Raw genomic sequence first — 25,085 nt, 5'->3', positions numbered from 1 at the left:
TCTCCATGGAAATCCCATGAAATACAATTTTATTTAAAAAATATTTGAGGCGCTAAGAGAGCAATGCAAAAATCTCACTTCTTGAATTCACTAGATTTTGCATTAGTAGCATCAGTCTTTGTTGCTGTTTGTACTGAAATTTTCTCTTAATATTATAGTGAAATTAAATTATTCACTAAGGAAGAGAAGTGTAACGTTCTGTATTTTTTCTTCCTGCAGTAGGTGTAAATCAGTCACTGGGTGTTCCTGATGTTTTTTCAGTTAATCACCATTAGGGAACTGCTTTATGAATGTCTCTGACAAAATGTTTAACTTGAATTTGATAAGGCAAACAAAGCTTCATCACTTTGTGATAAGTACTATGTGCTCGTAACAGCTCCTGAGGACCTGGCACCACACTGTGATTCTCTCTGCCTGGTTTCCTGTTAGTGCACCAAATTAAGGATGCTTAGGAACCAACCTACTTTGTTTTGCTCTGAATCTCAGGTAAACTCCTTCTCCACGCAGAATGATGCAAAACCTGACTTTTAAAAAAGGCAGTTTCAGAACTTTGGTTGGGTCTGAAACAGACAATGGTTTTTGGTCCAATATGATGACACATTGACACATAAGAGAGAACCAGCATATTTTTTACAGCTTGTCCTCTCTGCATTTTAGCTAATATTGTAATTATGTTTTCCTGTATTCTTTCCAGCAGCTCATGCAAGAAAGTACTGGATGTTCCCATGCTATTCCATTTTTTATATAAACAGTCCCATAATTGCTGGCTTAGTAAAGTCTGGTTTCTTTTAAGCATGCATTGTGATATTGTTCAGCTGTCTCTAGCACTCATCTGTGGTACATAAATCAAGCTGGACTGCATTCAGTTCAGGTAAAAGACCAGATCTACAGTGGTAAGGCACAATATTTCCCTGCTTAATTCTTTGATGCCCTGTGTTTTCAGTGAAATCTGTAGTTCTCACAAAAAAAGAGGGAGTTATATGTTAATAAACATAAGGCAGATATTAGAATGAATTTAAACTCGGTGACAATTTTCTTACTTTCCTTAATTACCTTTTGCAGATGCACTTAATAGATGTTCTCTGACTCCACATCTGGTATATGCAGGCCATTGGCATATGTTCAAACTTTACCAGAATCATTGTAGTTTAGTGGTTCCCAGTGAACCTCCTCTGACTGAGTTTGAGGAGCTGCCCGCTGTAAACCTTCCCAGTCAATTTATCTGACATTTGCATTGACAGTTTTTCCTAAATATCTTGCTGATCTGAACTTGCTGAGGCTGAAAGACTCACTGCTGATCCCTTGGAATCACTTGTTTCCCACTTGTGGTGGTGGGATGAGAAATCTGAGTGGATGGACAGTCAGTCTACCAAAGAGAAGAAACAGTTAATGCTGTCTGTTGCAACCAAAGAGGAAATAGTTCACAGATCAGAACCCCAGTGATGGTTTAGTTCTTTGACAATTAAGGCAATTACCTTGATAATTCAGTTCAGTTTCAGTGTTACAAGCAAGGAGACACTTCTCCTCTCAGGTAAGTGTCAAGGCAGCTGTTTCATTCACATTCAGCTGCACAGCCTGGCCCAGGTGAGTTGGTGACAGCAGCCTACAACTTTGTAAGACCTTTGGGCTGCTGAGATTTATACATGTGACTTCAGAGTAAAAAACTGTTAGCCTCACTGATAAAAATTCAGTGGATTACAGTATCTTTGGGCAATCCTTTAAGAAGCCCTGAGCTTACACCCAGGATGAATGGTGGCTGTCAGGCTGGAGCACAATAGTTTCTTAAAGGATCACTGTGAATCGGAACAAAATTATCATAAACATCAGTGGGTTTGTGGGTCACACAGAGTCATTTAAAAGGCTTCAATGCTCCTGCAGGCCTTGACCTGGTGAGCACTAGTCAATCAAAATGCCTATTTGTAGCTGAATCTTGTTTTAGAGGCATCCTGAATTTGATTTTTTATGTTTGCATCTCTGCTTGTAGACACAGAAACATAAAATGCAGAAAAAGCACAGCACTGAGCAGTCAGGCTGATAATTTTTCCAGTCTTTGATTCCCATTCTACTGTATAGCATCACTGAGATGTGTTTACATGAAGGCAAATAAGCTCTGTTTGCTGTGGTAGCTGAACAGGTTATCAGTACCCACCTCTGTGTTCATCCTTTAGAATAAAAGGACTAAAGTAGCCTAATATAATACAATGGTACAGGCAAATGGACACAAGAAATCCTCAGCCTGTAGATACCCCTTCAGCTACCTTTGCCAGGGGTACAGGACATTCTGAATTTTATGAGTTTTTACATCTATTTTAAGTGCAATGGTTTAAAGGCAGTAATTAACAGCACTAAAGGCTTGAGGAGCACCAGGCATTTGAAAATTATTGCTGCAATTAAATCCGTTGTCACTGGTATATCCAAGAGAACAGCAGATAGGCAAAGTCACTCAAAGGCCTTTCGAAATGGACTTTTTGGAAAGCAGGTATGAGATTGGGAGGGAAAAAAAGAAGATTAATCTCAAGTCACCTGGATTTTAAGAAGATTAATTCTTGCAAAATAAAAGGCACTTCAGTCTCCCACCAGTGGGTTGCAGTCATCTTGTTGATTTCGAAGCTTTTTCTTGAAGATGGATATTGATGTGGATGGTTGGTAAAATATACTCCAGATCTCACCAGCAGTAGTGACATCACTGCAATCTTCTGTTTCAGCTGCAGCTGGAATCTGGTGGGACCTAGGAAACAAAGAGTTAATTCACTCTGGTGTTAATGTGCTTGGGTAGTTATGGTTATTAACATGTCTACACTGGGGGTGCTCACAGCTTCCACTACATCTGTGACACTTCTTTCACCTGCTGTGCAAAATCTAAGTTTTTAGAGTGTTTCTTGGTTGGCAAATAAAAAGTTAGGTCTCCTTTTGCCACTCTCAATGACAGCAGAGACATTAAGGTAAGAGGGCTTTACAGACTGTAGTTGTTACTATTATAGCTGCTATTAATACAAATTAATTTCCTTGTATATTTAAGCATGTCTGTACTATGTAAATAGAATATTCAACATATTGATTTGCTGATAACTCACCCATCATTTCATTCAGTGAGTGTCCATCTAGAGGACACAAAATTTACTTGGTATGAGTGTAGAGGTTTTAATTTTTTCCCTGCAAAGTATTACTGTAATTTGACAACTTCTCACCAAATCTGGATGTCTCATAACATTTTCCTCCTTCCTCCTAAAGTACATATCTTGTCAAATCAAGAGCAGAAGAGCTATTCTAGTAGCAAATGCTGTCCCAACAGACTGGGAAGTTAACAAATATGCTTATTTAGGATCTTCTGTGAGAATACAAATAAGTAATAACTAACTTGGTTGTTTATGTGGTTTAGACTATGGCAAATCTGACTATGGGAAGGCAGAGAGGAGCTCCAGGTTTGGTTCAGAGCTGAGATCTTGGTTCTCTGTGGTTGGTTTTGCTCCACACTCACCTCATGGTAATGTGCAGAAGTATCTTTGCTATTATGGCTGTAACACTCAGGATGAGCAGTGCTGTGAGACTGTATATTGTCCATTCTGCAAAAAAAAAAAGAGGGGGACCTCTCAGGACAGTCTTTACAGTAAGAATTTTACATGAAAGGAAAAACCAACCTTGTGATGCTTTATTCAAATCTGTAATTTGACAATGCCTTGAACCTACAAGTATTTTCTGCAGACTGGCACAAACCATACAACTTTCAGTCAGAACTGTATTTTTCCCTTGCAGAACTCCTCCCAATAAAATTGAAAGCTGGCAAAATTCAAAGCACATACTAGAAAAATTATCTAAGAAAGGAGGCAGAATTCCCTTCCACCCACTGCCTCTTCCTCAAAGCATTGCCTGTACATGGTAGATGACTTGAACAGTATTTTTGGAACTGCATAAAATCCAAGGGTGCAGTTTCTACTGGTGTTCCTGGGGCAGTTTAACACTAGGCAGCTTAGGTGTAACTTTAGGTGTAACTTTAGGTGTAACTGTGGTAAGTCAGGCATTAGGCTGGGCTTAGTCCCAGACTGTTCTAGGCATGTTCTGCACCTCGGCTGGTTTGGGAGTGTGCAGTTCATGTTTCGGTTTGGGATGCAGAAAGCTTCAGGACTGTGGGACTGAGGCCCAGCTTCAAAGATACATAAAAGCAGATGCCCAGGGTGGTTTAACAACAGGAGAGAATAATAGTGATGTTCACCATAAGTGCATTTCCAGCCTTCAATTATTTACAGCTCAGTAATTTCCTGAATTCAGTGATGTCCTGAAGGTGAGTTCTAAACACACATTAAAGTTCTCAGTGACACCTCTCTGTACTCATTAACTTGTCTAGTTCTCTGTATTATTGATGAGGCTTTTGTTAATTGGGGTAACAGGGATGCAACCCTGTTCAAGTTATTCTACAGTCTACAAAAGTTTAGTCTTTTTTTAGCAACTTGTGCCTTTCTGTGGCTTGCAGTGTTCACTAAAGCTGATTTCAGTAAGGAGGCTGCTCTGAGTCACATATTTTGATGTGCTTTCATTTTCAGGAACTCACCATCTTCACACTATTTCTGATTTAGGCTGAGAAGTGTTTTGAAATGTAATGAGAGAATCCCAGTTAGTGCAAATTAGACTGAATGAAAATTCATCTGTTAGTAAGAGGCACAGTGAATCTGCTAATGTGGAGGTGGAAGCAAAGGAAATAGTGACTCCAGATTTTGCTTTGGCAAAATGTTTTTTCCTATTTCCTCATTTTTATTGTCTCATTACCAGGCATGGAGGTGGTTGGATGGCTTGGGCTGGTTGTGATGACATAGAGTATCTTTGATGACCGGGCTGCATTGATGCTGAGATTTGCTTGTTCATTTATCCTCTCTGAAAGGCTGTGATTCACTGGGATCTTGTTTTGATGCACGTTGTCCTTCACAGCTGAAAACACAAGAGTATGATTACAATAACGATTTCTTAACAGGTGTAATTGGACTTTATTTTGTGCTTATAAACAGACATGCTGCTCTCTGGTTTACTTAAGAGAACTCAAATAATCTAATTATATTTGATTTCTAAAAAAGCCTGTACTTCACCAGGTTGGGGTTCTCAATTTTTCTTAAAGCTGATTGTTCATCATAACAGTAGGTACAGCTCAAGGACCAGAACATTTTCTCCTGATGACTTTCAGCTGGAGAGGAAGAGACCGTTGGAAGGAGCCAAGATGAACCAGCGTGCAGATGGATTATTGGGATTTTTGTTTTGTTTTCCTTTGTCATTTTCTAATTCAACAGGAAGGAATAGGATTTAATTTTTGAAACCTGTATTTTATGATGTAGCTGACTGCAATGTTCTAAACTGAGAAATTTTGGTGAAGCTTTCACCCACTGAGTGGTGGCAACAAGAGATGAAACACCTGATAGATCAGAGCTAAAATATTTGTTCTTCAATTGTCACTTCAGAAATCCTCTGTGTGAATTAAATGCTTCACTGACAGGTAGAAACAGCAAAGGTAGTCTCTTACCTCTATACCTGATAGCAAATCCCTGGGCTTGATTGATGTCATCGGAGAAAAAGTACAAAATGACAAAATCCAAAGAGATGTTAAAGGTGCGGGGAGGCCGGTTCTTGCCATTAAAACGAGCTAGAACATGGTAGGTGTAACCATCCAGCAATTCCACCATATCTGTAGCATCTTTGATTTCAAAAAGGACAAAGGTGAAGTGGATTTGAGATGCTCCTGGAACTTGTATGGTCCAATAACAGACTTTACCCGTGCCATATGTGTCAGGAAAATCTGGGGAATAGATCACAGCTGTAGCAGAAGTGTAATTCCCTCCACAGGCACCAATAAGGGCTGTGAAAACAAGAGGAAAGGGAGAAAAATTGGAAGAAAGAAAAGAAAAAAAGAGGTAACACATTAATTTTGCAAAGCTTTAGCACCCTGAAGAGTCTAATACTTATATGTGACTTGAAGGTACAGACTTGCTAGGCCAGAAGGAGGCATTCTTATTCCCTCCCACAGCACTGGGAGCACAGCTTTTGTTCCCTTTGCTTGGAATACTCTCCTTATGCCACATTACTCTGACCTATGCATCAGCCTTGAATCCTGTAATATCCTTTGTCCTTGTGTGTAACCATGTACCCTTTCCTGCATCCCTGCAGAAATGGGATAAAAGATAAATCACTGATTCAGGGGCTTCTATTCCATCCCTATCAGGCAGGCAGGAAAGTGGATTAGTGACTGTTAATTCTCACTGCTTAATAACTAACATTCCTTCACAGCTGTATGAAATTGAAAACTTAAACAGCAGTGAATCCAGAGAGCAGCTCAAATGCCACCAACTGACAATGCATATCCATACATGCATATGCATTTTTTTACTCTCTCCTAAGATCAATTCTTAGGGAGTATCTGATATCTAACTTAGTACCACTTGTGAGGAAAATGAGAGAAACTCGGGAGCATGAGCAACATCATTTCTTGGAAGTGCTATTTCACATCATTAATGGATGAGAATTTCAGGCAGAAATGGAAAGCAGCTTTGTTTTATACCTAATGGAGGTGTTTTGCTGTTTGGTGTGCAACAGTCCTCAGTGTTTTTGAGCCTTTTCCCTAATTTGCTGAACATGTGAGGCCTCTCCTTTGGGAAAAACTGAGCCTGCTTCAATACTTACTGTCAAAAAGAATGACTCTGCCATCCCCACCGCAGGGCTGAGTGTGGTCTCCAAAGCAAACACTGTTGCATTCCGTACTGGCTGCCTCCCCATATCTCCAGTAGTCAGGATTATTTCCACAGAAACAAGCATAACCTGATTCCATGCCTGCAAACTTTGACAACAAAGATGCATAAGGAAGGGAGGAATAGTACTTGAAGGAGTGACAGCGGGAGGTTGGTTGAGCAAGAAAGCTGGCAGCAGGCTATGTGTGTTTTGGAGAAGTATAATTAGTCAGAGGAACCACCACAGGCTGTTTTTGTTTGGGCTGTCAGGATGCTACTAAAGACTAGGGGGAAAGATGGAATGGAGGGCACCCTGACACTCAATTGCAGTAAGCAACCATATTTTTTCCTGGCGTTATTCATTAGTCATTTGTCTAGATTCCTCTGGATGCAGAGAGAGGGCTTGATCTCTGGGATGGAAGTGCAATCTTAAACATCCCAAAGGTTAAAAAAAAAAAAAGGGTAAGAGGAGAAATATGACAGAGAGCTCTAGGCATGTCACCATTTTTGTCTTTGAAAGCATTTTGTAAATGTGTGTCAAGGAAATCACCTTAAACTGTTGGCTTCGGCAGGAGCTGATGCAGGTTTGGATTGTGAGTTTATTGGAAGTCTCGCTGGTGCCAGTCAAAGGTGGTGGCTCTCCATGGTCCTTGTAACAGCCCAGATTTCCTGGCACTGCCAAGAGTAACAACAGTCATACTAAAGGTGTGCCTGTAAACATCCCAGACCACTTCATGCACTGCCTGGTTACTGAGCACCTCTCTCTGTGTCAGGGCTTGGTTCTGCACTATGGGAAGCCGTACTCTTTGTTACTCATCCTCTGTATGATTCTTGTCATATTTTCCAAACACGCCCAGGGATGAGTGATGGCACTAAAGAGTATTATATCTTCCCAGCAATATACCTGTAAGACTCTCTAGCTGGTTTCAGTAAGCTGCAGTAAAATAGACAAGATAAATACCTTGTTCATTTCTCCTGAAAGAGGCAATTTAAATAACCCAAGGCATTAAGTGGGTTCAGGGGGGTTCTGGTGGGTTTTTTTACAATAGTAAAATGCATATTCTGAAAATGTAAATGAAACTGTGTGATTTCTGTCTGATGTTCCCAACAATGACATTCTGGAAGTTTTCAAAACAGGATATTTGAGGAAGGGAACCTAAACTGTTTTAGAATGGAGATTGGCAAGTTTTAGAGGAAGGGCTATATACTTATGTAGGGGAATTTCCTAATATTTAAAACTTGAATTCTAATGTAAATCTGAAGCATCATACAAAGAGATTAAAAATGAGCAATATTTCTTAAAAAAAACCCCAACTCATCTCTTTACATTAATACGATGTTTCAAGGCTCCTTGGTCACTATGGGAGATCAGAGTTTTCCCCCTTCAGTGCTCTGGTTTTTTTGGTTTTGCACTTTTCATCAAAGCCCTGGAATTTAGCCATGACCACCCCCCAGAGAGGATGTGAAGTACAATACAGTGCATTGCTAATGGCATAAAATTATCCCTTGCCCACTTGTCATATCTGTTCACATACTTGAAATAAAATCTGTTACTAGCTCTATGTTAAATTTTATTCCTGTGCCAGATTGACATGGATTCTTTTTGTCCACCTAACTGCCACAGTTATGACATGACATGATGTGCTCAGTGACCTGTATGAGTGCTTTATTTATGTAGTCATTGGCTATTACAGTACCCAGTAAACTTATTATAAATAATGACATAATGTTGCTTCAGATATTGTTCATAAATTAGTTTTGGTCTCTAAGAATACAATTTCAATTATAAATACTTGCATGGAGTTATGGCTTTGATATGCCCTGCAGCAACATTCATATAAGTACTGAGACTTCAAGTTACAGCCTGATTTAGCATACCTTTGGAAATCCCCACTTGCAGCCCCACCCCAGCTGAGTACAGCTGGGCAGATAACTCTGAGAAAGTTCATTCTTTTTTATATTGTGAATGATTTCACAGCCCTGAAAAAGCTTCCTATTTATCCAACCGAGCTCATTTTCCTAAGAGACCTGGGAATTTAATTTTTTTTTGAAAGTAGCTTTATTAGTGAGACCTTTCAACCTTGGCTCCAGAGGATTAGTACTTCAGTAAGTTCTGTGCTAAAAAACCTGAGTAACTTGAAAACTTCTTAAATTTTTTAACTAAATCAAGCATACATCCTAAGACTAATTAGTCTCTTTGGTGTCCCAGCAGAAGGTATATTAACCTTCTTTGTTCTTAATATTTAACCTGCTAAAGAAACTTGGCAAAAACCGAGGCAGTCAGTGTTCTGCAATTGCTGTTCATGCTCACCAGTGATGTTTTACTAGTACACTGTCTTCACTCATTTGTATCTTTTTGTCCTCTTGTGCTTAAAAGGTCACCTCTTTTGCATAAGCATATTATTTTTCTTTTAAGCAGCATTTGACATAATGAGGTCCTGGCAAACACCACAGCTCCTGCATTTTACATGTTAAGGCATGTATTAAATGTATTAAAATATGGAATCAATCATTTTGAGCTCATGTTCCAGATCATCTCGCTGTCTTTGAAGAGCCTCCTAGCTTTTTTGCAATGGCAGTCTGCACAAATTGTTTGAGCTGTCCTTGTTCCTGTGTTCCATATAGCTCTGCATAACTTACCTGGCCCTGCCATTTAACACCTCCTCAATATTTCAGTCCAATTTATTACATTACATACACACACACACTGGAAATACGATTCCAGTAATGAAATCTGTTTATGAGGAGAGAGTCATGTGAGTCATAAACATGAAGATGTGATTAAGTGGTATAGCAAGCCTTTCTTTCTTTCTCTCACATTTTAGGAGTGTAAGTTGTTATTTCCTTTGAACTTAAATCCTAACCTCATTAACAAGGAGACCAAAAAAGTCAGGAATAGCTGCAACGCTGCAAACAAATCATCTGAAGCATTCAGTTCTGAATCCTCCATGTGAGATGCACATGTTCTCTCAGCACTCAGAGCTGCAGCCTTGCCTTTTATTTTGTTTCTGTCCATTCCAGTCTGCTTAGCAGACATTAGGAAGGAGAGAGGAAGAAAAAGGAAGACCAAGTTCCTCGTGGAGAAGCTACCACTGTGTTCTGTGGTTATGCTCATCCATCTTCATCTAACACTGCTAAATTCTGTACATTACATACAAAAACTGTCAGAACACATTTCTGACTGAAGGATGTAGTGTTATGTATAAATATTAGGGAATGAGACACATGATATAATCATATGAATTCATCACCATAATGAAAAATTCTTAACTGTAGATTCTTAATTATTGTTCAGATGAATCATTGCATGCAAATCTCTCTAGGCAATCAAGACGCTTCATGTTGTTGGCACTGCCATGGTATTATGTGGGCACAGTTAATAGGTAACTTATGTTCCAGATAATTTTCTAGCAGTAAATATCATTAAGGAAAAGTTTACATAAAAGATTTTTCTCTAAAAATTTTCAAATAGAACTTTTTTTACACAATTGCTTTCTTGCTCCATCACAAAAGTCAAGTTTTGTATTGTGCACTTCACCAGATAGTTTTGATGGTCCTATGACTTAGCATCATGCTTACTGAAAACAGAAAGTCTGGTGAAGAATCAAAGATTTTTTTACTTACACAGCTTCATAAACCATGAGGTTTGTATTACGATTTGGATGGGCTTGCAATGTACAGTTTGCTCTAAATTGCTGCAATTCCTTTTTCTAGTATCGAGTTTCAGTGCAATGCTTGAAGCAGCTGCTACTGGTCAAAAGGACATTTTGTAAATGTAAGTCTGGATTATCTGTGCAAGTAAGTGTCCAAGTTTAAATCCTCTGCTCCCCACCACAGAGAAAATGAGCGAGGCTGGTTTTAAAAGGCCCCTTTGTGTAGAACAAATGGAGTGGAGAGAATTTGCCTTTCAGCTTTTTTCCTGGTGCCATATCTAGATAATTTGTTAACATCTGTGGTCTTTAAAGAAAATGCAAATTCTTTCATTTTAGACCAAGTTAAGTTTCTTAATTAGGAGGGTCAAGTTTCTTAAATCATGCCTGATATATTAGAAAAATAAGAGTAAGATGTCCTCTGAACAAGGAGTATCAGAGTGTTGAATGATTTTGTGCTATTTAAATTAGAGTGCTTAATCTGTATTTAAGTCTAGGTAAAAGGCATCTGTCTTAAGGTCACACTTACATATTTGTTTGCCTAGCATGAAGATGTGAGTCATTCACATTCATAAAAAAACCCAAAATAAAAAAGATATGAACAAAGTAAAAAAACCCATCTCTTTAGCTTAATTTTTCTTGTCTGGTTTTGTTTTCTTAACTTGAAGTAAGAAATATACTTCTTCCAATCAAATGTGTGCCTACATATGGACACCTGTTCTAGTGCTTAGCTGTGAAAACCCAAGTTATGCCTTAGAAACAGAGGCTACTGCACAGAAGAAGTTAGGAAAGCAAGTGAAGACATTAATGATTAGACTGACTAAAATGTGTAGCTATGGTTGTTAACATGCAAAACTAGAATATCTTCTTAATATTTGGGCATATTTTAAAGAATGTGATTTGGGAAGGAAAATTTTGCAACATACTGACACAAATCATGACATTGTGGACACAGTAAAAAATAAAATACATTAAAAATACTAAATGGAAAGAAGCTTCATGGGAGTAGCTTGTGAATTATGTGATTTTTAAAAAAATCAAAGTCCAGGTTGTGGTTTCACAGCAATGCTAAGTATCTGCACCTGCCAGAGAAAGAATTCTAGCCCAGAGTTCCCACAGAGCACACAGACACCTTTTCACTGTGTCTTCTCATATTGTTTTTTGTTTCCTCCAAGCAATTCTGTGTATGATGCTCTATATACATTAAACTAATGTAATTTTTTTAATGTAATTTATTTTATAAACTAATTGCAACTAATTGTCCATTCTGGATGGACGCGTATATACCTTGTGAAAACTTTCCTTTCCTTTTGTCCTCTAGATTTTAATAAATTAATGATCTATGAATTCAAAGAACTAGCAGTACCTCACAAGTTTTGTGTGATTCCCTGTCATACTATATTTATATGTATTATATGTAAATAATAGTTATTAAAAATATTTAGTATTATATGTAAAGAATATAATCCAGTCATTATGAGATACAATGAAAAGGATAGCATTGGAGGAACAATTTAGTAAGCTTGTCATTAACTCTAAGAAACCTGTTTAAAATACAGCTTAGTCTGCAACTGAAAATAAGCTGGTTTGCCTTATCCTAGCTTGTGTTTGGAGATCACTACCCACTGTTGTATAACTGCCAATCTCTGCTCAGCTGAGATGCAGGCCTAAAAGATTGCACAGTGCTCTTACTTCGGCAGGATGGAATCTCACAGTATTTCCAGTATATTCCATCTTCATGTTCTGCAATATAACACCATGGGCTGACGTCCCCATCAGGGTTTCTGAAAGTGAAAACAATTGATGAATTTCAGTGACTGTTTTTCTAACACCACACACACAAAAAATCAATCTTATCAATCAATCTTTCAATGGCATTGCTATTTTTGCTGTAATACCCACTGTTGAACTTATTTACCAAGAAAAACGCAAAGTTTTGCATTATCAGGAAGTTCAGATAGCTTTGGTGATTACAGTTGTCATCAAGCATAAGATGCTAGTAAGGTCTAAAATGTCTTTTTTTTTTACTTTGTTTTACTCTAAGGTTAGAAGATGCAGAGCTATTTCTGGTCACTCCTGACACAGAGGAAGATTTTCTGTGCCACACCCTGTGTACAGGTTCCATAGACTCATAAACTTGATTTTCTGTCTTGGTACAAAATTGTCCAGACTCCAACTTTCTGTGTGTATGGTGATAAAAACAATTAGCTGATGAAGTTTTCTGGGAAAGACTGAATTATTTTCCTTCCCTTCAATAAAACTGACTAAATCCATTCCAATGATCTCTTTATATTGATGGTTAATTCCTTATGTGTCCATGATGATGATCACTATTTTTTATAATTATTTGCTGCTGTGTAGCACCACTTACAAATGCACACCCAATTAGTTATTAGGTTATTTAAAGGTTTTTTCTATGTACACTGTGAAAGGCTATTCACATTGTAAAGATCTATTTAAGAGAATAAATTGTTATTTTGGACAGTCAGGTTGAAATATGAGTTTTTCTTTTAACTAGGACCAGTTGCAACCTTTTTATCATGTCCTTTGGCATGAATTCTATTAATGACACAGCCCTACTGAAGTGTCAGTTCAGCTGCATGTTGTCATTTACGCCTATTAAAAACTCTTTTGTGGGAGATCCAATTTTAGAAATTCTGTGGATGTTTTTTTGGTCAAATAGCAGACTGCTGAAAACAACTGGTGAGTTGAGTGAAGTTTAGATGACTAAAACGTTGCTAGTTAGGCTTTCAAGCAGATTAGTAGAGGCTGTGGACAAGGAAAGTCTAAGAGTAGCTATGCTAGGAATTTAGGTGTAATGCAAGAGCCTCCAGTAGCTAAAAAAAGTAGAAGACTAAAATCAAGTGAAGCTTGTACTTGAACTAACCCACTTTCCCTTGTTTCCGGAGTTACAGGAATTTTTTTGCGTTTACATCTTCGTGACAGAAACCTTATGTCTGGAATTCAATCATGACAATGGCACTCTACACATAAATGCCTTAAAAATGCGAGGAAATTGTAGAGAAGCATGGTGAATGTCTTTAGAAATCTTTGTCTTGAACCTCAGAAGTGCGTGCAGTTAGAAAACAACTCTGTGTCTTTCAAAATCTCCAAAAATTTCAGTCTTCATAATTTTGTTATGGTTGAAACGAGCGGAACACTATGAAGTATTACCATCTTAACAGGGTGTCCTGCAGTAAACAAAGTATTCCAAGTAAGGACCACCCATGGAGAGGTAACATGCTTCTGATTAATACTTCAAGTGTAAAATTCGATTATTCAAATGTTGTCCCTAAAATCAAATCTCAAAGCAATGTATTTATGCCTTTAAAAAAGCCTGGTGAGGTGTGTGCTGCCTGAGAAAAGGGAAGAAGATCAACTTGTCCATTGTCATCAAGCAGATGAATGTCAGAGAAAGAGCTAAAACAGCTGTATCACAGGCCTCGACAACATTTGCATGCTAAAGATACACTCTGGCACTCTCAGTGCCTTTCCAAGCTTTCTTTCAAGAGAATGTGAAGGTAAAAGTCATCCATTAGTTAGGACTGTCACTCCATACACCTGTCATACATTCCTAGGCCAAGTGATACAGCACAAAGAAGAAAATACCTAAGCTTCCAACCAAACTCCACCTCAATGAGGATGATCTAATACCTAGCAGACTCAGGTAAAAAAGCTCTATTAGGTAATTAAGTAATTTCTCATGTTTACATATCAGATTTTAGGCTTCTCGCTCCTCGTAACATTTACCAAGTTCTCATTTGCTGGTAAAGTAATACTCAAGTAAGTGGTTTTTTAGTATCTGGATAAACAGTCAGTTTCTCATGCGTGTTTTTGCACAGCTTGTACACGTTTTGCTTTGTGCTAAGCAAAATATTAGCCAGAGATGACTGCCAAAAGTAAGATCCTGTAGATATAGCCAGTCTAGAATATTGACACGCAGCAAGAATCCAAATTACATTCTTGATGCTGGTATTTGTATCAGAGAGAATTCAGTGGCCACTATATTTTTCACAGCTCTGTATTAGTGTGCCTACTGAGACACACAGCTGAAAAAATGCCTGCAGAGCCTAAACATCTCTGAACTTAAGTTCTGATTTGGCTCCTAAATTCTGAAGTTCTTATTTAAGTTTTGTTGTATAGTTATGAAGGACTCATCTAGAAGGCAAGGAAACAGAAGTGCATTTGCCATGGTTTAATCTGGGTTTTTTACCCCTGACAGATGAGCTTCTGAATTCAAATAATAACTCTAAATCACTGATGCTCACTTAGAACTTTTAGTGACCACATAAGTTTCATTAGCACAAAACTTGGAGAGTGTAACAGAATCAGGCGCTTGTGTGTGAGGATAAAAACCATCCAGAGGCTCCTCCAGACACTCACTGCACTGCTCTACTTCTAATTTGGATAAAATTTTTTTATCTCCACCTTTTCATTTAAGTAATCTATAGTCTTTGTCATGCCACCTGATAAATTTGACATATGACAGGAACTGTGCTGAAAAAGTGTGGGAGCTGGGTTGAAAAAGTTATTGTACTAATGGTGCTCATAGATTCAGGGTAATCAGAAAAGTGTTAGATACCTATGGCTCTGACATTCTTCCATGACAGAACATTTCCTAATTTTCTGTCAACTGCTTGAAGTAACACTGGGCATACAGGCAATGTTAAAGTAATGTGATATTTCTTACCTGCAGTAGTTATGCTCTCCAAGCCCTCCCTCCCCATTGGGATATTTCACAGTGTTATAAGGATGCTCAAAGGTCTCATTCCAAAAAAGACAAGGTTTCCCTGCATGTTGGGAGGTCTGGTTCTGAGTGCCACGATAGTCAGCCCCATTTGCTGTATAACATTCTGGGAAGAGAGAGAAATGGGAAAAGAAAGAATGTATGTAGGTTTAGTGCTTGTTCTTCCCTCACCCTCCACCCCATATCCAGTACACCATGGCTTCCTGCATTGTTTAGGCAGGCTTTGCTGGGCCTTGTTAATCACAGAATCATAGAATGGTTTGGGTTGAAAGGGACCCAAAGATCATCCAGTTCCAACCCCCCTGCCCCAGCAATGGACACATTCACTGGACATCTTCCGAGGAAATAAATATCCAAAAGCTTGAACAATTTTACTTTTGTTGAAATTGCAAAACATTTTTGATTAAATCATGTAATGTGAATGGGGCAGAGCATGGGAACAAGTTGTCCAGTGAGGCTGTAGACTCTCCATCCTTGGAGATATTCCAAAGCCACCTGGATGTGGTCCTGGACAACCTGCTTTAGGTGACTGTGCTTGAGCACAGCAGTTGGACAACATGACCTCCAGAGGTCACTTTCATCTCAACCAGTCTGTGATTATCTGCCAGAAAGAATCATTATAATCAGTTTACCACAAATAAGTCCATCCTGTTTATAATTAATACTTGCTAACATTTATCATCCTTGCATTTATTTAAGAATAGCATTAAAATATAACAGTCCATGACAGAATTAAAACTGCTGTGTTACACTGCTGTAAACATTTCTTTGTACTGGCCAGCAATACTGGGGAAATTCACAAATGCTTTCTGCTAACTACAGGCTGTGAAAGCTCCTTTTTCATCTGATAGTGTTCTCTGTAGAAACTGCATTGCAGCTGCAGAGATGTTCTACTGCCCTGAGGGAGTGGGAGAGTGCTCTGAAGTATGTGCTGATCTCAGGTGTCCCTCATGAGATCTAACTTACAAAACAAGTCTAGAAAGACCTGTGTGGCTGCAGTTGGAAGAGGAAAAAAAAACCCACCCACATTTTAATACTGATATTAACAGTACACAGTTTTTTTGTATTTAGAACTACTGTTGAAGAAGGAAAAATGTATTATTAAAACCATGCCTCTGAAATTAGTTTAGTCTGGGCTCACAAATATCAGAATGGTACAATTATAATAATTATTTCAGAGTTCTATTACACAGCAGATGAAAGACAATGGTTTTGTGCTTTCACCGTGCATTTTCATGCCTAGGCAAGTTTGGATTTCTATTAAATGAAATTTTGTTGCTGAAGGCACTCAGAAGAGATGTCTGCACAGCCATTAATGAATTCTGCTATCATCTGTGGACAGAAAACAGTATAATTTAACAAAAACAAGCTTCAGGTCAATACACCTCCTTACTGTAATTTACCTGTCTTAGCAATACAGGTGGGCTGCATTTGCTTAAAAATGCAAATCTGAGTTTCCAGCATTCAGGCTACCACAGATATTTGTGTAAATAGGAAAAAAATCACTTTAAGGTCACAACTGTGTTGCAACTTCAATATCTCTCTCGCTTTGCAGTTAATATTAGAACTTTTGTAGGTTATAGCTGAAAAATATAAGCTAATGAATTTAGCAGAAGAGAGAGAAAAATGTCATCAAAATAGATAAACAAAATAATATGCAGCAAAAAGAATTTATGAAAAGTGATAAGTACATCCAGAAAAGATATCTACATTAGCTTTGTGCTTTTATATATTTTTGCTTCTCACTCCTAAATGAAAAGCAATATATACTTCCATCTACTCAGAAATGTAAGGAATGCTACAATACCTGAATTTAGTCTGGCACACAAACTAAACTGAAGTTAATTTCAGTCCATTTTAGGATCTGCTAAGACTGGCCCATGCTTTAACTTGCAGTAGCAACCGACTTACATTTTCGTGTCAGCTTTTTTAAACTGATTTTCTTCAAACCTCATTGCACTTTAAGAAAAAAAGGAAGAGTCAGATGTCTCTTCATTCCTCTTAATGCAGCTTTTTGTTCCCAAGACAATAGGTAGCTGTATCAGTGCCTCCTGTGTTCCTCTGCACGATCAAGAGATTTGGTGCAAATGTGCCAGCTGAGATGTAACAAAGCTCCCCTGGCTCAGACGTGGATGTGGAAAGGGGAGGCATTGAGATACCACACAAAATCATTGATTATCCCTGAAACACTGAAGTGAAATCTTAAAGTCATGGAATTTAGCAGCTGTTATCAAATGAAATACGAAACCTTCTGTGTTACAGGGAATTTGGATTTTGTTAAGGATTAATGACAATTTTGCCATAGCATGGGAGTGCAGTATTTTGAAATAAATATTGGCATTTAAAAAAATCAGGTCAGTTGTCCTTGCTATGCTCCCTCCTGGCTTCTTGTGCACCTGCTCACTGGCTAACCATGGGAAACTGAGAAGTTCTGGATTTAGAGTAAGCACTTGGCAACAACTAAAGAATCAGTGTGTTATCAACATTATTCTCACACTTAATACAAAACACAGCACCATACCACCTACTAAGAAGAAACTAAACCAGCTGAAACCAGGACACAAGCCTACATTCCTTTACCTTGAACAGTCAGCTTTGAGATTTGCTGAGATATATTTTGTACAGTTTTCTGTACAATTCCTAGTAGCATAGTTACAGATGTCAACATATTCACAATCTTGGCAGCAAACAACTAAATTCTTCTGTTTATCACATGCGGTGATTTCATCATTTTTTGCTGCATGACAGCCAAGACACTACCTTAGTGATTTCACCATTAAATTAATACTCCCAATGTGCTGAATATGCATGTTTCATCTGCAGAAAGGCCACTGTCCTCACTATTTCAAATCCAAGTCCTAACTGATTCTGGAGAACAGGAGATTAGACCTCCACCCTACTTTTTGTCTTGTACCACTGGTGCAATAATTCTGTGGAAAGATGAGCTGAAAAAAAGGTCACCTAGATTTGTCTGCACAAAACTAATTCAGATGAGGTCATCTAAATTAAACAGTGAGAAAAGACTGGAGTGAACACTGTTGGAAAAACTCTACAGCTTAGTCAAAGCACCTGATTTCTCTTTGGTAGGCTATGCAAAAGGGAGGGGGGAAAGAGTAAATCAACCAGCAACAACCACCTCTCTTTGTTGTGGCACCCACTAGATCCATCTGCCTTAGGCTGAGTGATACCTCCATGACACTTTAGGGTATGGAGCCCCTCACTTGGAATTTAATATCACAACTGTGACTCAAGAAAATTAATACCGGTCCTACGAATTTCAGCAAGCCTTATCCTTCAAAGTTTGGTAAGATTATGGTAAAGTATGACAAAACTTGCACTGTATCCAAGTCCTCTCCCAGTGGCAAAGACAGCAAGGGAAGAACAGACACCTCGTGGACACTACAGCTGACAGCCCCCGAGAAGGCACCATGGTGCCACTGGGCTTGATAGATTTGCCACATGGCTTTTGTCCATGCACACAAGGCTCAAACTATTCTGTCAGCTATAAACCTCTACTAAAACACTAGGCTTTCAGACAGGACATGAAGAAAGCTGTGACCACTCAAATCTAAAAGTGTGTGACCTCATAGTTCTAAGGTCTTAGTCAGCTGGGTTTCAGACATAGTCTGAAGTAGAGGCTTATGTCAAATTGTGATTAGAATCAGTGTCCATGGTGATTTCACTCAATTAACTGCCTAATGACTCTGCTGCTTCTGTGTCATGGGGATGTCTGTAAACAGAATTAATCAGACATCAATAAGAGATAATTAATCAGAGAACCTTTGCAGAGGTTCTAGTCACAAAAGTTCCAACAGGTGCTCTTCAGGCTAATGTTCATGTGCCGTAGTGAGAAAACACGGACAGCACTTTGTTGTCAGGGCTGTTTTGTTATCCAGACATCAGGTGCCATGGCTGGGAGCAAGAAACTTTTTATAATGAACTCTGAGACTAGGTAAGTATGTATTGAGTGACAACTGCTAGAACAAAAAAGCAGAAAACAAGACTAGGGATGTTGTCCACTATAAGTGAATACTCAGTGTGTGATACAGGTTCACAATTAGTTTTATTAGAGCCAGATCAACATTTGGAAGATCAAACAGCAGCTGTTGAAGAAATTCTTTCCATCTGTGTCGGTTTCTTCTTCAATGTAGGGACCTTACAATGATCATTTTCCTTTGTTACTTTGGGACTGCATGGCTGCCTGCACTCCACATGGGCGCCACTTTAGGATCATTTGAAAAATTAAGGTAGTGCAGACTATAATAGCCTGACTTTTTACTGATGATAAATCACTGACATTTCAGAGTCTGCATTGGCTTCCAACCATTTTTCTCAAAGACATCTACCCAGAGAGACACTACAAATTGCAGACTGAACGGATGGAGGATTCAGGATGGTTTAAATGACTTCTTAGAGTACTTTCCAAGTCTGAGGCCTGTCCATAGCTTTTGAGACTGAAAATTCAGAATGACAAACTTCTTCCTATTCCACTGGAGAGGAAAAAAACCCAAACCACTTTGTTTGCTTTATGTTTTGGAAGCTACTTGGAGCGCTGAGTAGTGTCCAGAGAGACTGACAATTATCAACCTGAAACTAGCCTACCCAAGCCAGAAATTATCCTACCACCTACTGCCCAACAAAAAGCAAGGTTTGCTTTTAAAGATCTACAGATTAATGAAAGATAAATGAAAGTGGCTGTTATTTAAATCTTGGGTTTCATTACAGCAGTGTAATTAAATGTTCTGTAAAGTTGGACCAAAAATTAAAGGTTCCTTGAGTTTACATGGTATAACTGCCTTCTCAGTTTTCACTTGTTTTTTCCTACAGCCTTTTAGAAAAGTCAGAAAATGCTTAAGCAGAATATAAGGGTATGAAACCAAGGGTGCCAGGTCCGATAATGACTCAGTGTGGGTTGCCTGATGCATGTGCTTGCATAGTATTCCAAGAATAGTTTTAAGTCATTTCCATTCTATCTAAACTGTTCTAGTTCTTGCTGGAGATTGCAATTTAAGCACTCCTCCTTAAATGAAAGCACTGTATCTAGGTGCAGATGGCAACAGTTACAGGCACTAACCAGATGCTGCAGTCTCTAATTTGATTGAAAGGGTATAATTAGACAGCAGAAACACTTCAATGAGAAAGTAACGCACAGAGGAAAGGACAGAAACCACTTAACTGATGCCAAGATACCCCGGCAGTGACAGAGGCGGGGGCCCACGGGTGGAAGGGGCAAAACACCACATCACCTTCTTCAAATGAGAACATTTCTGTTTCCCTAGAGATGTGAATAGGGATTCTATTATCATAGGTTGCCACAGTTCTTCATGTGGGAACACTGATTAAAACCAGAAGAAGCTTCAGGAGATGAAAGACACAAATATGGCTTCTGTGGTCATTATTAAAAATATTTTTAGCATTGCAATGGTTTTCTTTGAAGATGCAGTTTTATCGACTGAACCAAAATTTAATTTGCATACTATCATGAGTGGTCAGGAAAAAAAAATATCCCATTCCATATTATGTTATGATGCAAAATAAATGCTTTTGGGAAGTGTAAGGCTGATTTAGATCTACATTTCCATACTTTTCTATTCCAATTCTTACTAATATAATAACACCACTCATCAAAACTATCAGGCTTCTGTGCCTGTACTGTAACAGTAACCCCCCACCCCAACAGAACAGTTGACACAAGTTAAAGAAAAATCATCACAAAAGAATTATCTTGGTTTAAAATTGCAATGTTCAAAATTCCTAGAAAACAACTCCCATTTCTTAAATCAGACAGTTAAATTTTGATGGGATGTTATGAGGGCACTTGATTAGCTGATCATTTTTTCCTTTACATGTGGGGCCACTGCACATGTAGTTTAAAAATTGTATCCTGTTCATTCTACATATCCATGCAAACACACATACAGACATACACAGGCAATTTTTGAAAGTCCTCAAATGCAATAATTTTTGCTATTCAGAATTAGAGACCTAATTAGCAGTGGTCCAAGCAAGAGAGTAGCCACAGTGAATATCTGATTAAACTTGAATTATGTCATCTGAGATTTGATCAAACCTTGACTGAAGCATCTGTCTTGTAAAAATGTACATTCCTGGAAATGTACAGACATGCAGAGTTGATACTCGTGTTCCCTGGCAGTGTGTGAGCTGTCATATATGTGAACTTGCTATCCTTGTGAAATTTTGACTCTAATCATCAACCTAATCACTTTTCATCACTTTTTCTGTAAAAAAAAAAAATCTGTCTGGCCAGACCTTTTGTGGAATATGTTGGAAGCAGGCAAGTTAGGTTATGAGCACAAGAGACATTTCCCATTATTTTTACATGCATTCTGTCTCTTTTCTCTTTTTATTTGTACAATACAAACATGCTATATTAGCCAGAGCTTTGCAGCTGCTGGCTGGTCCTCAGCCACAAGATGCAAACAGACTTGCTTGCCTTGTGATTCTTTATCACTGGAAGTAAGAATGCGTGATGTGACCCCACAAGAATTTCTGTTCCTTAATACACCCATTTGTTTTCTTTCTTTGTGAAGTTTTAAAACTGTTGTTCCCTTGTCAAGCGTGGCAGGCTGAATCCCTTTGGCAATCTTATCAGGATGGGCCATGGCCACTGTGTGGATGAAGGGAGTGGCCAGTTGTACAACCATTATGGTGTGATATGACAAAAATGAAAATTTTGCAGCTGGCAGCATGTAATTCCTGCCTCCCTCCTACTTCTTTGGCTCCATCCTGCTTAAATCCATCCACATAACTCTGGATTTTGTGTTATGCTCTATGCAAGTACAAGCATGATATGCTGAAATGTCTGACTCTTTCATCCCCTATCTGCCTGGTTAGAAAGAAAAAAAAATTGCTTTTTAAAGTATTTTCATGAGGATTGCTTATGGCACATCAAGTAGAACTGCTTCTCTGAATCACCAACGCATAGACAGAATAAGATGACAAGAGATACCAGGTTTGTAAGAGAAGGCTGGAATAACAGCTCAAAGGAAAGACTCAGCTGGGAAAAAAACCAAGGACATGATGACTCAGTATTGCTAAATGGAAAGAAAACAGAGAGAGGAAAAAGAGATTGATAACCACATACATTTCTGATGGGGAAATGAAATGAATCCTATAAATACAGAAACTAGAAATTATAACTTATTGCGCTGAGTATATAAAATAACATTTGTTCACCAAAACTAACATTTGCTGAAGGCATGTCCATTTCTTTGGCCTTGTAACACAAAACTCACCAAATTCAAACAGTCCTTTAATGCTGCGTAATCTAATCACACACTTCTTATTTCTGATCCACTTGAGAAATTACGTATGGCTGCTGTTTGAATGCATAAATGCCAAGGTTTGAATGCAGAAATGTCAGTGTTTGAATTAACAGAAGCTGTCACAAGGTGAAGCAGAAACATTCTATGAAAAGTAGGATAGCACTATGTGCAAAAATGGTTGTTAATTCAATTTCATTTCTGACAATTGAAGTAATTTTTCCTATAATAATTCCAGAAGGTTTTTCTCCTATTAGCAAATGATGGTGATGCAGTCCTTATTTTGACTGCACTTTACAATAAACTTATAAGGACATAAAAAACCAAAACAAGGAATAGGCATGAAAAACATACCATATGACAAACTGCCTTCCAAAAGCAATAGTAACATTTGTCATTTCAGAATTCTGCTAGTTTCAAGTGCAACCTGACACAGCTGATCCCATTTCAGTTCTGTGGGATGAAGGGTCAAGATGAAGATCCTGATTCCTTGTGCAGATCAGGAACTCTGCAGGTCCTGTACATGCCATACAAATTACAAGTTGCTGTATTTGCACTGTTACCAGGTTCTTTAGCAGAAGACACATAGGTGGCAGTACTTCCAAGATCCATTCTCCTTTGCTACACCTTTACTTGGAGGCATTATTTGTTCTTCCCTCCTCCCTCTGCCCCAGCCGCTTGTGCTCAGTAATTTCTGTCCCTTTTAACAGCCAAACATCCACACTGGGCCATATCCTTCACACAGCCCTCTGTGAGACACATGGAGTGCTCTGTTCAGAAACCTTAGAAGCAAACATTCTTCAACCTAAGCAAAGGAAGGAGTATCCACTGTGTGCACCAAGCACATCCTAATGGTACTGGGAACAGGCTCTTAGACATGGTCCCTGTCTAGGCAGCTCTCTAAACACTTATCTGAAAATACTCTCACGTTTTACTTCTGAGAAGAAGTAAAGTTTACCAGAACTTTTTCTCATAAAAGGTTATTTTATTCCCTGAAAACGGCTATGCATGTATTTTCCACATCTAATTAGGTACATCTACAAAAACCTGACGAGCAAGTATGTGTTCAAAAAGAAGTAGAGCAAATTCTACTTTGTAAGAAGTAACAGCAATTAAGAATACACAAAATGTATCCAAAGGGACCACACATCTGAGGGCTGTGACCATCTGGAGCTGCCACTTCTGATCATGGCCAACGCTTACCAGAGGACCATAGTACTTGAAATCATTAGCAACAACTAAAACGAGGACAAAAGCGTGCAGAGAAATTTTAAGTGAAAAATCACCTTAGGAAATGAAGCTTCAGGCTTCCCCGACTCTTTGGCTGAAGGAGAACCTAAGCGGTCAGAGGTGCCCGGGTTTGGCTGGGAGCAGGGGCAGCGCACTGCGGACAGGCGGGATGCTCGCCCTTCAAGCTCCGGCTCTGCTGCCACAGCTTTTTCCCCAATGACACAAACAATCGCACGCCCCTCTCCCTTTAAACGCCTCCATTCCACAGACCCAGCGACCGAACCACTTTTATAGAGAAACGTGCTGCTCTTCTTTCTCTTACATCACGCTTTCCTACGAGTTTCCGAGCTCCCAGTTCAGCAAGCGCGGGGAGAGCCCCAAACACCCAGGAACTGCAGGCAAAAGCACCCGCTGTAGGAGCAGCTCCGAGCCCGGCACGGCTCTGGCCAGCAGGAAGGGACGTCGCCGCGACCTCGAAGAGGCGCTGCCGGGCGGCAGAGCCCTTCCGCGGGGGGCTGCGGAGCTCGGGGAGAGGCTGCCCCGCTCCCTGGCCGCTCAGCCCCGCCAGGAGCCCGGGGAGCAGCCCCGATCGCGCCCCCCTCCCGGCTCCCCTCGGAGCGGCACTCACCCGACTGAAGGGGCTCTCGGCAACAGCTCAGCGCCAGCCCGGAGAAGGCCAGGACGGCGGCGAGGGCGGGAGGCTCCATAGGCAGCGGCCGCCGGGCCGCGCCGCGCTCGCAGGCGGCAGCCCCGGCTCTCCGGGGGTGGCAGGCGGCCGGGAAGAGCGCAAAGTGCGGGAAGCGGAGGCCCTACAGCATGTGTCCTGTAAGTGCGCCCCGGCGAGGTGCCGAGTGGCAGATGAGGATCCTATTACCAGCCATGTGACAGGAAAGGATAGAGACCGACATCCCAACCTGCTGCAGCGCGGGACCGCAGAGCTGCCGCTTCCACTTCTGACACCGGCAGGTTCGGGCTGGCGGCGTTCGCCCCGGGGCAGCGCTTTGGCCCCGCAGAGCCCTCCCTCGCCGGTCGGAACGCCTCGCCACACACACACACACACACACACACACACACAGATACACACAAACACACAGAGACACGCCAAAACACACGAACTTCTCCATGCCAGCGGCGACCCAGTCTCGCTCTCGTCACTCCCCTCGTAGGCAGTGTCCCGCGGAAGGGGTCGGGCAGGAGCCCTCAGCGCCGTGGCCTGGCCGGCCGCTGCCCCGGCCCCGCACACGCCCTCCGCCCGCCGGCTGCCCCGGGCTGTCGGAGCCGGTGAGGGAGCGCAGGTGCAGCCCGGCTCTCCTCTCCTGGAGCCGCGAAGGCACGGGCGGACACGGCACGGGGAGGGGACGCCGCAAACTCTCTGAGGGACGCTGGCCTGAGCGGCTCCGCGGTGCCAGCGCCGCACGCTGCGAGTTAGGGCGTCGTTCTAAAAGTGATAAAGCACCAGAAGTGACAGAAGTGA

The 25,085-nt window shown here is 40.1% G+C and overlaps 1 protein-coding gene across 1 annotated transcript; it reads right to left on the bottom strand.

Moving 5' to 3' along the window:
• Positions 1–217: 217 nt before the first annotated feature.
• Positions 218–24,678, bottom strand: KREMEN1 (kringle containing transmembrane protein 1). The gene is made up of 9 exons (XM_066331492.1): positions 24,240–24,678; positions 15,042–15,204; positions 12,044–12,135; positions 7,252–7,376; positions 6,658–6,811; positions 5,504–5,836; positions 4,762–4,920; positions 3,479–3,563; positions 218–2,728 (listed from the first exon to the last, which is right to left on the bottom strand). Exons 1-9 carry the CDS (start codon positions 24,316–24,318, stop codon positions 2,566–2,568), a joined length of 1,353 nt encoding a protein of 450 aa, XP_066187589.1. The 5' UTR covers positions 24,319–24,678; the 3' UTR covers positions 218–2,565.
• Between the last annotated feature and the right edge of the window lie 407 nt (positions 24,679–25,085).

The sequence above is a fragment of the Sylvia atricapilla genome, chromosome 17, assembly GCF_009819655.1.
Source record: "Sylvia atricapilla isolate bSylAtr1 chromosome 17, bSylAtr1.pri, whole genome shotgun sequence".
Classification (NCBI taxonomy): domain Eukaryota; kingdom Metazoa; phylum Chordata; class Aves; order Passeriformes; family Sylviidae; genus Sylvia; species Sylvia atricapilla.
The sequence above is the reverse complement of the archived record's forward strand: the minus strand, read 5'-3'. Positions and strand labels throughout refer to the sequence as shown.